The sequence below is a fragment of the Strix uralensis genome, chromosome 14, assembly GCF_047716275.1.
Source record: "Strix uralensis isolate ZFMK-TIS-50842 chromosome 14, bStrUra1, whole genome shotgun sequence".
In the NCBI taxonomy this organism is placed as follows: Eukaryota; Metazoa; Chordata; class Aves; order Strigiformes; family Strigidae; genus Strix; species Strix uralensis.
In genome coordinates, this window is record NC_133985.1 from 1,765,713 (window position 1) to 1,781,228 (window position 15,516).

The window sequence follows — 15,516 nt, forward strand, 5'->3', positions numbered from 1 at the left end:
GTCTGAAAGTCTGCACTATACCCTCTGAATGTCACTGAAAGAGGTGTTTCCAACCTAGTGTTATTGTATTTTTCAAAACAAAGTCCAAACCTATGACAACTTAAGAGTGCCTATGTGGTGAATGAGAAGAAACTAAAATAACCAAACCTGCTTGAGATCAACTTATTGCTCCAGAATATCTGAGACGGACCGTTGTCAAAAGCTCACAACTGCTTAAAACTCAAAGGTGTAACGAAGCTGTCAATTTTCAGTTAAAAAGGATTTTAAAAAATATTTATTTGAGGAGGAAGCGTCACTACAGGAAATTTATTTTCAGTGTAGTTTGTAAATTAATCAGTTAATGTTTCATCATTTATAAATGCACATGGTTATGCTTTTACGAACATTAATTTTTTTTGAGGCATCTATGTTAGCTTATGGTAAGATGCCAGGGAACACGTGAAGCTAAAAGAACGTTAACCTTATTTATGAACATGTGATTTGTGTTTATACACATGCTAGTAAGAAAAAGGGAAAAGAACTCTTTTCAAGTAACAAAAACCCGTTTGATTTAAATCAAATATATCAACATGGTTCGTGTAAATGCATTACACTCACTACTAGGGTGACTGGGCCAGTTAAACTCACAATGAAAGGCATTCATGTCCAAAAAGGAACTCTAACCAATCAGTGATAGAATTGCAGATCTCAGATTAGTGGGTTTAGACCTACGTTCAAAAAGTTTTCAATTTAAAGTTGATTGCATACTATTCCACAAGAATCAGAGGCTGTATTCTTTACAGAACACACAGATAGAGTTCATGAATTTCTAGATTAAGTTATCCTAACAGCTTATCAGTGATCAGATCCAATGATCCAGGGTTAGTGTCATGCCTCACATCATTCTCATGAGCAGTTATAGTTGAAATAAAGACGGAAAATAAAAAACACTACATAGTAATTTGTGTACCATAAGGACTACTTTGAAATGTGTAGTTACACATAGTGTTTGACCCAAGTGGGAAATCAGGATCTAGACCACTAGCAGTCAAGTATTTCCTTGTGTTAGTTGTTTACATTTTAACAGCTGAATGACAGTGTTTTCAAACGCAAATAAAAATGCTGCCCCTTTCCCAAATGTAAATTCCAAGTGGTGGTATACTAAAGAAAATCTTTAACTTTTGGGAAACTAAAACAGCAGTCAACCCGCAAGTCACCCAGATTAAAAAATGTACTGCAGGCAGAAGTTAAGAAAAAGAACAGGTATTATCCACAAATGCACCAGGCTCTAACCTTGTGCCAAAGTTTGCACACTGTATTAGAGACAGTGACGTACTCAGAGGGGCCCAAACAATATCACTTCACTTATACAGTTCTAGGAACAAATACCCAAGTACTTCAGAGCATGAAAAGGAATCATTTAGCTGCACAGAACTGTCCTCAAAACATATGGGATATGTTGGGTTTGGTATTTGTTTGAACACCCAAGTCAGAAGTAATAAACAGCACCAAGTTAAACAACAATGGTTTCTCAGTGGGTTTTGATAACATTTTCTGAAACCATTAGGCAAAGAAAGTATTTAAAAACAAAATCCAAGTGATACAAAGTGAAAATGGCAAAAAATACATTCCAAACAATTTTAATTGCAAGAAAGAAAAAGCACACAACCACGTATACTAACATACATATTACTACCTATAGAGAGGCAGATGTAGAACATGGAACCAAGTTCAGTTGTGCAAACCCTGAACCTACCTGATCTGACATGAGGTCATTCAGGAAATATTCCAGCATATTCAATATGAAACACAATGCATCACTAGGCACAAATACCAACATTCACATCAGACCTGTGCAAATGGTGGCATTACTCAGTCTTTACTATGTTGGATCAAATACATTGTCTTTACAATGTATACTATATTTTACTGGAAAATATATTAACATAATGTTTAGAAAATTAATGCAAGGCTACATGGTTTAGAAATAAGTGCAGTATGTAGAAAAAAGTGTGAGATTGTGTTTTTACATACTGCTTTTGATGTTCCATTCACTGGCTCAGTCTGACTTCTAGAAGAAAATAAAGAAGAGGAATAAAGGTGATCAGAACTTAAAATAAAGCACTTTTACCCAGCATAAAGCAGTGAAAACAGATTACAAAATTTGAACATTAAAATATTATGTTCTGATAGTCTAGTGAATGTGGAAATTTATTCATCTGCATAAACTGTTCTCTCTTGGTACATTCAGTGCAACTAAAAAAACCCCCCAAAATTACATCTCTACTTTGTCACCAATTACTCTGAGACTTACAGCTATAGAACACAACAGTGCAAGAGGGACTCCTCAGATATTTTGTCTCTGCTACATGAGTATCAAAAAGATGAAATCTGTACTGCAGTTTTGTGTTCTTAAATAATTAACCATCAAAATAGGAAGGCAACTTCAGCCAATCTGTATATCCCTAGTAATACAAATAGGTACCAAATACCAGGTACCAGTACTTTAGCTTCTTAGAACAGTGATAGTCTAGACAGTCCAAAGTGCAAGTTTACTTAAGTGAAAACAGTCATCTGACAAAGAAATAATAAAACAGTCAGCATCATAGTCCTTGGAATAGTGTTTCTTTGTGGAAGCCCAAGCACTGTGTTCAGATATCTACCATACTTAGCCATGAAAGTGCCAAAATACTAAATGTGTTACACAGGCTATATTGACTAAAAATAGAGTAGAAATGTCACCTGAAAGCAGTTTCTAAGATTTTGTGTGATTTAGGAGCCCTGTGACAAAAAAAAAAAAAAAAAAAAAAAAAAAAGAAAAAGGTGTTAATTGCCAGAATTTGCTTTAAGATAATCTTGAAAATGCTGCAGTATTTCAGGAAATATTTATTACATTTAAAAACTTGCTGAGGTTCCACATGCTCATTGATCTGTATCTGCATGCGACTCATCATGTCATGAATCAGACATGCAACCACTGATATAGCTAACAAACAATTCATGCATCAAAGTGTCCCATGAGCAGGGGCAATTCAAAGGCTGCTGTGGAATTTATGTACAAGTAGAAAGGCTCATGCTTCCTGCCACTGCTGGAACACCCCCAGCCTCACGAACACAGCCACTCCTGAGGATGAGGAAGTCCAAGGAAATCCTTTAGATTACCACACAGTAGTTTCTTCATCCATTTACCTTGAAGAACATACTACAAGGCGAGTTATGCGTTTTTGAAGGTCCCTCCACCGTTACAGCACACATTCATCATTCCCAAACATTCACCACTCTACCAGTTGCTTCTACAATGTTTCCAGCTGAAGGAACACAAAGCCAATCAGCCTGGTTAATTTTCAGTGCTGGAACAGCAGTGCCATTCTCTCCTTATCCCCACGTATAGGTATTCATTTGATCTCTGATGCTAGCAGCACCTATCCTCTCATTTTAGGGCAGCATTACAACATGAGGAGAGGCTGCCATCCAACCAGAAATAGAAGATGCAGTGACAAGACAGCACTAAGCAGACATATTTAAATAAACCCCCAAAGCAAAGCCATGCTTATAAGCACAACGCTGGGGCATCCAGAATTACTAGGCAGTTGCCTGAAAGCACTGCAGCAACTACTGCAGTAATATGCCCAAAGTTTACATGCAGAGCCACATAAATGCAGGGTTTTTTGCTTACAAATGCTTCATGGGTACCAGGATGCTGCTGTACTGTTTCTTCAAGATACTCGGTAGCTCATCAGTCTACTTTATTTATTGAGAACCAACATTAGAAAGACATGGAAAAACCACAAGCTAATAATATCTACTAATTGTGGTGGAGAGGCATCTCTTTAAGAAAACACGACCATTCACACAGTGCTAATGTAGCTGATACAGAACTGAACTGTATGAATACATAAATGACAGCAATAGTCTTGTGGTCAGGATTGCATTTGAATAGCTGTAATTTGAATCAGTACGCTCAATTCTCTGTCATCCATAAATCTCAGGAATACAGAATTAAAACCTGGAGCACGGGTATCAGCTTAGGGTAAAATCAGACTTAGGAAGATGACTAGTAACATTTGGTAACATGCTAAACTGCTTACTGAGCTTCAAGTTTGTAAAGATTTAACTATTCCTTCATCATACTCACACAAAGACAATACACTTCAGGATATTGTTCTTCTCTTGCCTGAAACGGATATCATCTTCAGGAAACTAACAGGTCTCACTTATGAATGACACTTCTTGTTTGCATGGTTCGCCGGCTGACAACCCTTCGTCTTGCCTCTATAGCTAGTACGCAACATACCCAGATCTGAGGCGTAAGAATACCTGCCATATCCTGCCCCTCCTTCCCCAAATGCAACAAATAGTCAACACTGAGAATCAGACTCTTCTGAGGTGGGAACAAATTATATGTTTATACTACAATGTGTATCTGTCTTTACTATAAAAGCAATAAAAGCAAACACATATAATAAGGAATCTCTCCCCGTAGAGGCTACAGGATCTACAACTTGACTCTCAGAAAACTATCAACCCAAGAACAAACCAAACAGAATCAGTCCCAGCAGGACTAAAAATGTAACTCTACTGTGGGACAGACACATCAAAACCTACCCCATGACAACCAAAAGGAACAGCAGCTTTAGCAAGAAAGATACGATTCCAATGCCCCTGTAAACTAACCTCCATAAAAAAAGCTAACACACTGCAACCCCTCACAGACTACAATGCTTTATGGGTACTTACATAACATGTGTTCTGCTGGCAGCTTTAACTCCTCCAACAGGGACTCTTCTAACAATTACCAATGAGTTCTTAGGAATCAGGGCGTTATCATCTGTGTATTCTGAAAACAACACCAATACAGAAGAAAACATTAGTCAGTTCGTAAGAATGTGTATTAATCTGTAATTACATAGCACTTGAGAGAACCCCTTCACAGACATCAAAGAAAAATTTTATACGTAACATCGTGCTTTTATTGTCTCAACACACTAACAGTACCTTTCAGGAAATCTTCAGGTTTGAATATCAAACACAAGCAGCAAAATCTTTTTCATTTTTTTAATAGTTTGAATGCAAAATGGTCTCAGACGTCACTAAAGGAGAGTCTGCTCATGCATGAGGTTCTTTCCTGATCTAGCTTAAGTTGCTTTTGCTTCTGTCAGGCTACAAAACCCAATAGATCTTTAGAGAAAAACAAACCACAGCAAAGTCTCACCTGCATAAACCAGATTCTAAAGTCTGACCAGCTTGCCCCGCAACAAAACTGCACTCGGCTAAAGCATGAAAACTCTGCACTGTTGCTTTCTGAGCTGTTCACTAAAAACGATTCCCCTGTGCTGCGAGTGCTGGGGACTGACAGAACACAGAAGAGAGCCGCCAGCTCTGTTTCTTGGAGCTTCATCCATCGACAGACACACTTGGCAAGCTCAGTGCTTTACATTTAAATGGAAACGAAACTGGCAGTGCTAGAACTCGGATCACAGAAATTTAGGGGGGGCGGGGGTTGAGCTTGCTTTCACTAGTAGGGCAGAACTGGCCCAAACTAAAGTGATATTTCCCCTCTCATCTGGTTTGAATTAACCAAAGGGACATGAATTTTTTCAATTCATTTTTTGCAGAGCAGAGAGACTCAAACTAAATTACTCATGAAGACAGCCTTGGAAAGCCTTTTGAAAACAGTGTGTGCCTGAAGCTCTCCATGCTTTGCCTCGGCTTACACCATGTTAGTTTTTTGAAGAGGAGCAAAGCCTTCTGACCTTTTACATGAGGCCCAAACAGAAAACCCAACTACCTGAGACAGAGTAAGCTAAAATGCAAAGACATCTCCATGAGAAGGGTTTTAATATTGTACTTACACAATCTGGATATAACTAAATATTTTAAAGCACTATCAGCAGCCATTCCCTGTAATCCGCTACGGTTTTAAGCATTAAAAGCCTTTATCTTTGCAGACCAAATCAGAATGATGGTCTGAAAACCAAAGATGCTAGATATCAAGTCAAGCTCTGTCAGGGTGGCTTTGCTCCGTGATCTCCCACAAAATAGGTGCATTTCACAATTTACACTTCATTTATCAGTATATTATTCCTGTGGGCAGGAACCTCTCTTAGACCAAAACATACTTAACCAGAAGACATTATTTCAATAATGACATGAAAATTTTACTTCCATTTCCAAATGACAGAACGCTTCTTCAGAAAACTGAGAAATCATATAGCTGAAACTAATTCCTGCTCTTCCCCCTTAGGGAACTGAACAGCAAGCTTCCTCTGGACTTCAGAGTAGTTTCAAACTGCAGGAGAAAGGGCTACTAATGACAAAACCAGAAGCTTTTACAGAAGTCATATCCTGAAACCAGCCCCTAGAGCTCTTCTCAAAAGGAAAATCTAACCTTATACAGCCAGCCATCAAGAGAGGCCTCCACTGGGACTTTCTGATGGCAGAAGAGTTCAAGTAGTAGTGATGCCCAAACTGGGTGATCATGCCAGCGGCAGCTCTGGAAGCCCAAAGCAGCTGTTTCCACCTGCTGAACAGAGTCATACAGAGTGTTCTTTCTGGTCCAGATCACAAACCACTGGACTGAGATTTCAGACATACAGGGTAAGCATCAGTGGCTCCACAAAAGACAGGAGTTTGCTACGCCTGTGCCCAGCTGAGGATTGTGGTAGTTCCACAGAAGATTACAAGTGGCAGCACCTCTCCTAGAAAGAGACTGTAGGTATGCAGACAGCAACCAGTGCTTTATTCAAAAATTGACCAATTGAGCTCCAGCCTGCAGAGGTCAATTGGAACACGCACAACAGGTGTACAATGCAAAAAGAGGAATAAGTCCTCTTTTCGTATTTCATGGCAAATCATTGACCTTTAGAAGAGAAACATTGACATCTGCCTTCTGAATACACTATCCTTGCATGTAGAGAGACATATCCTTGTTTTCAATCTGCTTGTTAAGCACACAGTGAAGAGAGCTCCAGCCATTTAATAACAGACTGATAGAAAAATTAATTCACCTTAAAAGTCAATCAGTATACTTCTAAATGGATGAACTGAAGAGTGACAACAGCTTGGTGAAGTAAAGGCTTTATTTGTATAGGACACATCACTGCACATACTTGTATTTGGTACTTGAAGTATCCCACCAGCTTGGTCACCGAGTCAGAGAATTTGTGGAAGAGGGTTTACATACAGCAGAGTACATTGCTGAGTTTAGTTCTGTGAAGGGACCTCATAGCAGTTGGCTTTAGTATTATTTTTCCTTCACCTCAATTAATTGAATTCGTTTTGGTTATTAAATGTTATTAAAGGTGACGTCAAACAATGTAGACTAAAAAGTTAACTTTTTTGTTTTAAATAGGAAAGGACTAAAGCTGAGCGTTATTCCTGAAGTCCCCAGAAATTTTTGTTTGCTCCATGTGAATTTAACAGATGCCAGCTTAGTCTAACAGCTCTCAGACTAAACTGGAATCTCCCAGCAGGAGCCTGTTCCCCAGACTTGGCAACTACCAGGAGCTGTGAAGCAGTGTCACTCTGCCTTGCCATGACTCCACATCTGCAAAGTGAGCAGTGACATCACACTCAACAAGTTGACTTTTCACAGTTGTCCAAGCAGAGCTCCAACAGAAATGATCAACAAAGATGGAGATAACAACATTGCTGATTCCTATTCCCTTACAGCACAAAACTTGTTTTACTGCCAGTGATGGCCAGGAAGTGGCTACTGGGCTTCTGTCAATCTGACAATCTGTCGATCTGCAATTAAAAATAAGGATTCGGTTAACTCAAAAAACATGCAAAAGTAAAGGAATACTTGGATGGTATATTAAAGTCAAGAGCAGAAGAGAGATAACAGTCTAAAACTTGCTATCTATTCTACATGAACAATATGCTTGAAAGAGCCAAGGGAAAGAAGTATTTCAAGGAATGGATGGAGGCAGACGAGTTAAACAATGGCTACTCTGACTGCTGCCTTGTACTGACTTAGAAATCTTAACAATTGCATTAGTGTCCACAACCTTATTCCTGCAAAAAAGTACAAACAACTCAGGTTGTGCTCTGAAGTTTGTACTGCTTCACATTTAATGAACAATTAAAAAATCCCATTTTTAAATTAATCTATAATTCTGAAAATCTATATCTATATATTATCATCTATAATTCTGAAAATTTAATAATTTGTGCCATATGTACACTATAAACAAGTTACAGACAAACATTCCTACTTTATATTTTATGGTCTGCTTTAATCCACTGGTTTGAGTCTGACAACATGACAAAAGCATCTCTCTGAGCACTACCTAGAAAAGTATTTTCACCCAGGTTAAGTACAGAGGTTCATCAGAAGGCAAGCCTGTATGTGAAACAATGCAAAGCCTTTATTAGGCCAACCAGCTGTTACGCCGCTGGTGGAAGGATTTGCAGAGTAAGAGATGAAAATGACTATCAATGTGCCAGAGAACAGGGGAACTCCCGAGAACACATTTCTCCCTAGCACTTAAAAATGTGCTTTCTCATTATGTCATTTTTTTAACTCTGCTCTAATCAACACCACTTGCACTCTTTGCAACAAAAATCATCTATGGAGCTGGCACTGAAAGCGCTGCCTCGAAACATCCTGATTAATAGACGACTATTATTTCTGCATTTTCAGCTTCCACTAGAATGATCAGTGATCTCATCTCCACCTGGCGTATCATCATTTCTTGAATTAGCTAGTTCAGTAGGCTAAACAGTTCATTTGTGTTACTATCATACAGTGCTGTGCTCCAAAAGAGCACCTCTCTGGCTTTGAAAGGATGAGTCGACAAAATCTAATATACTTTCAATCATAAATCTGATTATACAGACCATCCGATGCCTGAATGTCTTACTGGCCCTGCTTGCCACTTCAGCGTGTGACTGGGAAAGCAAAAGCAATGCTGGAGACAACACGGTAATGAACCAAACTGAGCCTGGCCTGAGCACCTGGCCAGGGGACGCGACCCGAGCTGACAGCACAGCCCGGAGAGGTCCCAGACTGCTGGTGACAGAGTCAAAGCAGCCGACTCCCAGACAGGCAGGGCATGAGCTCCACCGTGACATCACGTTTTGGGACCTCAGACAGGGAAACAGGGAACTCCATCCCCTCACTGACAGCTCCATAATGCTGCACGGCAGCCCAAGAATTCCTTGCACTCCGAGGTGTAACCAGAGCAACTCCCCCACACGAGCACTGCACAGAAAACGGCCAAGGTTTAAAAGTTGCTTAAATGTTTTCTCTAAAAGGCTACGTTTGCAGAGTGTTGAAGACTTTCCAGTAGACAGACAGACATCAGCTGTGAGGCCAAATGATGTCACTCAGAGTTAGCATGAGTCTGTTTTGAAGACATCACACCGTGGCACTACTAAAACTGCCAAGTGCGTGCTGCAACACTGAACTCGGGCAAGTTCTGAGTTCAGGAGACAGTCTTAAAGAGCATTATTCTTCCTTAAAACTATTCATCTAAGACCAGCTCAGAGTCCCGTTTTTGGTTTTAGATTTTTCTGTATTTAGCCTGATAAGCAGAATTGCACATTCTCCAAGTGTTTGGGTCAGGATGTTACAGGGCAGGAAAGAGTACTCAAGAAACCAGAGTTTTGGAGTTTGCAGTTCTCCCACAATATTGTGAGAACATCTGTTATAAGAGACAGGTCAAGAATTTCAGATCAAATTAAAAGGAGGCAAGTTTAAATGCATCATTCTTGGGCACAGGCTTTTTGAAGGGAATTCTGCCTCTGAGAACATGCCTCTGCAATAAGCATGGAAGAGGACACACACACATTCCCTCTCCCTTTTTAAAATAGGTCCCAACCATCCATTTTGCCTTCCCAGCATCTTAAAAAGAGTCCATCCTATAATTTTTTTCTACTGATATTTAAAATCCTGTTTACTTTTAGCTTATATTAGCATTGCTTCTATTACTAGAAGCACTAGAACCATTACTATGAAAAGTAACGGTTACTGAGCTGTAAAAAGTCAGAGTACTTGGACAAATCTGAACAAGTAGGCCACCTTCACTTTGTTCTTTCCAAGATCATTGCAACACGTAGTCAGGGCTCCTGCACAAAGTTGTAAAAAACCAGTGTGTCCACATGTAAGAATTCCAAACATCCCATTTAGGCAGAATATCCTGGTCTAGTTTTTTCCTTTACTTTCTGAAGGGGAGTTTAAGCATCTACATCTGAATAATAAAAACTGAAATTCATGGTTATGCATATAAACCAAAAATTTGACATGCACATATATTACACCAAAATATATTCTTTAGCTTTGCTCTAAAAGCCACTGAAGGGTTCTTGCATTTTCACATGGAAAACACCCTTACGAAAGCTTCAATAAGCATCTGTGACACTAATATAACAAGTTTAAAATTTTAGACTCATTTTACAAAAGTCAAAGTGCAACACAACCCACCTAGAGGAGCACTTGTCACTGGCTCCATCACAGTTTATTACCACACAAGGTTCTGGTTTTAGGGCTCTGTTTTACACAGACCCAACTATTACAGGAGTGATGTCAGCCAGCTGGCCACTCAGCCTGCTAGCATTTGTGAAGCTGAAAGTACATTAGCAGCTGAAGACAAAATTCAGAGACCCTTCTGCAGCAAAGCCCTTAAAGCTAATTAAATGATTTTCAAAAGCTCTTGACAAATTTATTCAATACTACTAGAAAAATAAAAGACTTCTGAAATGCATCTCTACCTACACATGTCATAAAATCCAACAGCATCCCTAAGACCCCTAACACTGTGCCGTTAAGTGTCTTCACAGACATCCTCCTGGAAATAATTTAAATATCTGTAGATAAACAGCAAGCTGGAGGTCCAACCACTTTAAAGGCTAGGACTGAAATTACAGTTACTGCAGCGAAAATTTTATTCTATTTAAGTTTTAATACATAAAACTGGAAGAGGAAAAAAACCACTAGTGCACATTTTAAAGAAAAGACTGTTGTAAGAGTGCCACAGAACCACAGGAAAAAATAAAAAGAAATGTAATGTTTAAGGAATGAAAACACTTCACAGTTCTTTTTATTTCTGAAAAGTCACATGTCAAATTCTTTAATCATGTTCAGACATCAAGATGGCAGATTACCAAACTGTAATATCATACTAAGTGATATAAAATCATGATCATCTCCGAGAATCAAGCACTATTTGTTAGATTTAAATAAGAACATTTCTTATGCATAGTCACCATAAATAATCTGCCATAAAACTTCAGTGCTGCCCTGACGTGGATAACACTTAGTACCAGGAAAAAAAAAAAAAAGGTTAGAAATGAATGATGAAATGATGCTCAAGAGCATCTGAATGACAACATCTTTGGTGTAGAAAAGAAGTTATATTAACAACCAATTCCAAAGTATGATTTAGATACAGAGAACACTCGTGCAAGATGGCTTTAAAGGGTCTGCATAGATTATAACTCACAGAGACACTCTTGGTCCAAAATGCTGCTAGTGAGCAGTTTCTGCAACAGCCACAAAAGCAGTTTTCCAATGCAGTGGAGTAAAACAAGTTGAAGACAAAATTAAGTTACCAAACCCACTTTTTTTTCTTCAAATTAGCCACCTATTCTATTTCCATCACTTTCTGCTTTCTCCACCAGATTTCAAAGAAATCTGGCAAGTTTGTTATTATAAGAAATCCTCCCACATTTCCTTATCATTTTACCTAGAAAATTCCAGGAAACGAAAGCTTTTGTAAGCCTTACATGTCACACATCAACCACATTCTTCTACGCCCAGCTCCATGTCTAACAGACAGATGTGAGGGCAGCTGTCAGAACAGCAAAAGAACAGCTCTGTGAGGTCCCCACACAAGCCACAGCTACCGATGGTGACCGAATCGCACTGTCCCTTCCCGCCCCACTGAATCGCTGGCGCCACTTGCCCTCCCGGTTCCCCGCACGCCGGCGGGACGGGCCCCAGGCTGACTCACGCCCCGTGGGGACAAGCCACAGAGAGCAGAGTGTGGCTCCCGCAGGCCGCGGCCGCCGCCAGCCGGGCAGTGCCCGAGGCCCCGTGCCCGCCGCCCCACGCACCTTCTCCGGTCTGGCCGTTGCTGATCCGCAGGTCGCAGGTGGCCGCCTTCAGCTTCTGGCGGCCCATGATCTGGCGCTTGAGGTCGCTGAGGGAGATGTGGAGGCCGCTGAAGGTGACCGTGTCGTAGCTCACCTTGGAGAAGAACTTGTAGTGGACGCTTGGCATGGCTGGGCCAGGCGATGCCTGCTCTGTGATGGCGCCTGCTGTGGCAGATGGTGTTGCAGCCTCCGTGCCAGGTTAGGGCCTGTGATAGCCCATGGAAGGGCCCACCCAGGGGCCGGGGCAAGCAGCGCAGGCTGAGCCCAGGCAGGCTGGCAGCGCCTGCCACAGCCACACCCTGTGGGCTCGGGCAGACTCGGCTGGCGGAGGCCTCAGGGCTCCATCGTGGTGGCCCTGCCGCAGCCCGGCCCCCACTCCTGCAACGAATATAAAGTAAAATGAATTTTGGGAATATAAAGTAAAATAAATTTTGTAACTGGTAAATTAGAACGAGGCATAGAGGGGGAGATGTCAGTACCTACAGGTAAATGTAGCTGCTGACAGGTTACCAGAAAGCCTGCGCACTGCCGGCTCCTGAGCAGATCTGGAGTAGGAATGTCAAGGTTTGGTCAGAGCTTTAAAACTCTCCAAAGCGCCGTCGGAGGCAGGAGCCGGCAGGAATTCTGTCAGACCGACACCGGGGAGGATGGGCCGGGAGCGCTGCCCATGGATAACCGGGATACCCGCAGCCCCCGCCAGAAGTGCCCCCCGGGGAGCGAATTGCTGCGCCCCCGCGGGGCCCTTCCCGGCTGTGTGGGGGGGAGGAGGAGGAGGAGGAGGAGGGAGCCGCGGCGGAGGAAGGAGGAGGCGGGCGCTGCCGGGCCGGGTGACAGGAACCGTGGGGAGGCGGCGGGCCCTCCCGGCGTACCGAGGCCCCCCCCCCGGGGCTCCCCGCCGCTCCCCGCCCCGCGCGGAGGCGGAGCCGGGCGGCGCCGGGAGGCACGGGCGGGCCGGTCCCTCCTCGCTCCGCGCCGCGGGCAGCGCCGCTGCGGCGCACGGGGGGGGCAGCGCCGCGCAGGCACCCCCCGAGGTGGCCACGGCCCGTCGCCGGGGGCGGCCCCGCCGCCCCGATGGACCCCGCCGCGGCGGCGCCGCCCCCCTCCCCCGCCATCGCCGGCCGCGGCGGCCCCGGGGTCCGTGTGCCGGAGGCTCCGTGTGCCGGGAGCGGCCGCACACCGCGGCCGAGCCGCTGCCGCGCCCGCGCCCCTCCCGCCGCCGCTGCCGGGAGAGCGGCGCCCGCTCCGGCCACGGGCTGCGCCGCCCCGAGCGCCGCGTCCCGGGGGCTGCGGCGGGGACGAGCTGCCCGACACCGTCCTCCTCGTCCCCTCCCGGGCGGCGCCCGCCAGCGGCCCCCGCGCACCCCCCGCCCGCCGCCGGCCCGCGGCAGCTGGGAAAGGTGGGGGCCGGGCCGGGCCGGGGGCGGGGGGGGCGGGCGTGTGCGCGTCCCCGCGGGGCGCCGGGCGGTCCCGGTTTGCCGGCGGCACGTCCCGGGGGGGCGGAGGCTGCTCCCGGCGGGGCCCCGCGGCTGGAGCCGCTCCCGCGCTGGGGGCCGGTGGCGGCGGTTCCCCCCCTCCCGATGTTCAGATGGGAGGCGGGGGAGGCTCGGCCGGGAGCGTCCGCGAAATGCTCCGGGCGGCCCGAGGGAACGTGGTTTCATTTTCCTGCACGAGGTGGGTGATTTCCTGACCGGGAGAACGGCAGCAGCTGCATTTCTTTATTCTCAAAGTGCCCGATCTTGCTCCTTTTCCGATCCCTGGCGGGGGTGTCACTGCCCCGGAGGGGACAAGATCAATTCCTCCCCGTGTTCTGGGTGACTCTACCTCGGTCTGATAAACTTGACCATAGCACCTCTTTGGGGACTGTGGAATGGAGACACGCTGAGGACTCGGAGCTGCCCCTGATCTCTGATGTCCTGTATCCAGTGGATATATTGGATGTCTTGGATCTTTCGGGAAGTCTGCTTGAGCTGTAGTTCAGTGTACAGGCGTTTGATTTGGAAAGATCAACGCAGAGATTCCTTGCATCGTCGCATCGCTATCATAAATGTTTCAATTAATTAATTTCCTATTTTTTTTCTGAGAAACAGTAATAGACCTCTACTGGGGTTTTGAAGTTTTGCCTGCTGGAAATGGTTGCAAATGCCAAACATGTTCCACAAAATTCAGTTCTGGAGTCTGAAGTGAAATATGCTTGGCAGTATTTCTGGAAGGGTAAATCCGTTATTACTGAGCTGTGGAGCACAATGATCTTCGGGTATTTAATAATGACTTGTAAAATGTAAAGAAGAAAAAAGGCAGAGGGATTCTGCCCTCTGTTTTGCTTATTCGTTTTCCAACCACGCTGAGGGTTGCGCCTTTTCGTAGCAGACAGCTCCTGTCATCTCGAGTTTCAGCATCACCAGAAGGGACATTTGCCTTCATGAGGGAGTTTAAAGTGCGGTGTCCGCACGCTCTGCTTTGGTGTCCGGAGTCGTCTGGCACAGGAGGGGTCTGCATGGAAGGCTTCTTGCACCCGCAGGGCTCACGTTGCTGAGACAGGCACTCACACCCCGACTGAGCTTTTGTGACCATCCAGCAGGAAGAAAATCTCTGGGTTTCTTCAAACCCTCGTCAAGCTGGGATGGTACAGGGGGGGACGCATGTAAAGAAACACTTGATGGGGAAAGTTACTTGACAGTAATTTTTGATCTTAATGCAAATTTTTAGAGAAGTTGAGTTTTCATTATTTTGCCATAAATGGGCAGATTTTTAGGAAGTTATGGCAGATATCATGTAGTAACTAAAGACACATCGTGTTCTATCATTTTCCAGCTCTGACTGACCAGGAGTGGAGTGAGCATCTTCAGTGCTGTTGTCTGTTGCTGTGTGGGTTGTTCCTCATCTGAACTGGATAGAAAGCAAAGTTACCCATGACCTGAGAATCCCATTTGGGCTTTTATGGTTAACAGCTGCAGGTTTTTTGCCCTTGCTGGGGCTAATGGGTGATTCTGGGGCCGTGGGTCTGCTGGGGCAGAGTGGGTCTGTGAAAGTGCTTGGCCTTGTGACTGACTGCACAGTTTTATCCAGAAAATCAAGGCAATGTGCTTGATCCTTAGAAGGTTCGTTACAGTGAAAGTCTGTCCTAACCTTAAAAACAGCATCAGGGGGGAATAATCCTCCTTGGAGCTGCCGATACAGCTGATTGCTGAGCTCTCCTGGAGACAAAAGTACAGCACCTCTGTCTGGACTGAACAACAGATGGTACAAGAATGAGGCTTTTTGAGGCTGATGCGGAAGAGCAGAACTGCATCCCTTTTGCTCCTACATTGCTCTTTGACAGCTTAGCTGCCTTGGAGAGAGCTGAAGTGATTCTTTATAACATATACTTTTTTTTTTTTTTAAATTTCAGAAATTGCTGTAGATTTGCTGTCTGGGGCTTAAATGCAAATTATTTTACTAATT

At 44.0% G+C, this 15,516-nt stretch overlaps 1 protein-coding gene across 1 annotated transcript in view; it reads right to left on the minus strand.

Moving 5' to 3' along the window:
* Positions 1 to 12,202, minus strand: part of LOC141949681 (E3 ubiquitin-protein ligase RBBP6-like) — a 33,665-nt gene extending 21,463 nt beyond the window's left edge. The window contains exons 1-4 of the mRNA XM_074883552.1: positions 12,037 to 12,202; positions 4,717 to 4,816; positions 2,722 to 2,760; positions 2,014 to 2,050 (exon numbers count right to left, since the gene is read on the minus strand). Coding sequence (XP_074739653.1) covers positions 2,014 to 2,050; positions 2,722 to 2,760; positions 4,717 to 4,816; positions 12,037 to 12,202 — 342 coding nt within the window. The remainder of the gene's footprint in view (positions 1 to 2,013; positions 2,051 to 2,721; positions 2,761 to 4,716; positions 4,817 to 12,036) is intronic.
* Positions 12,203 to 15,516: the final 3,314 nt, after the last annotated feature.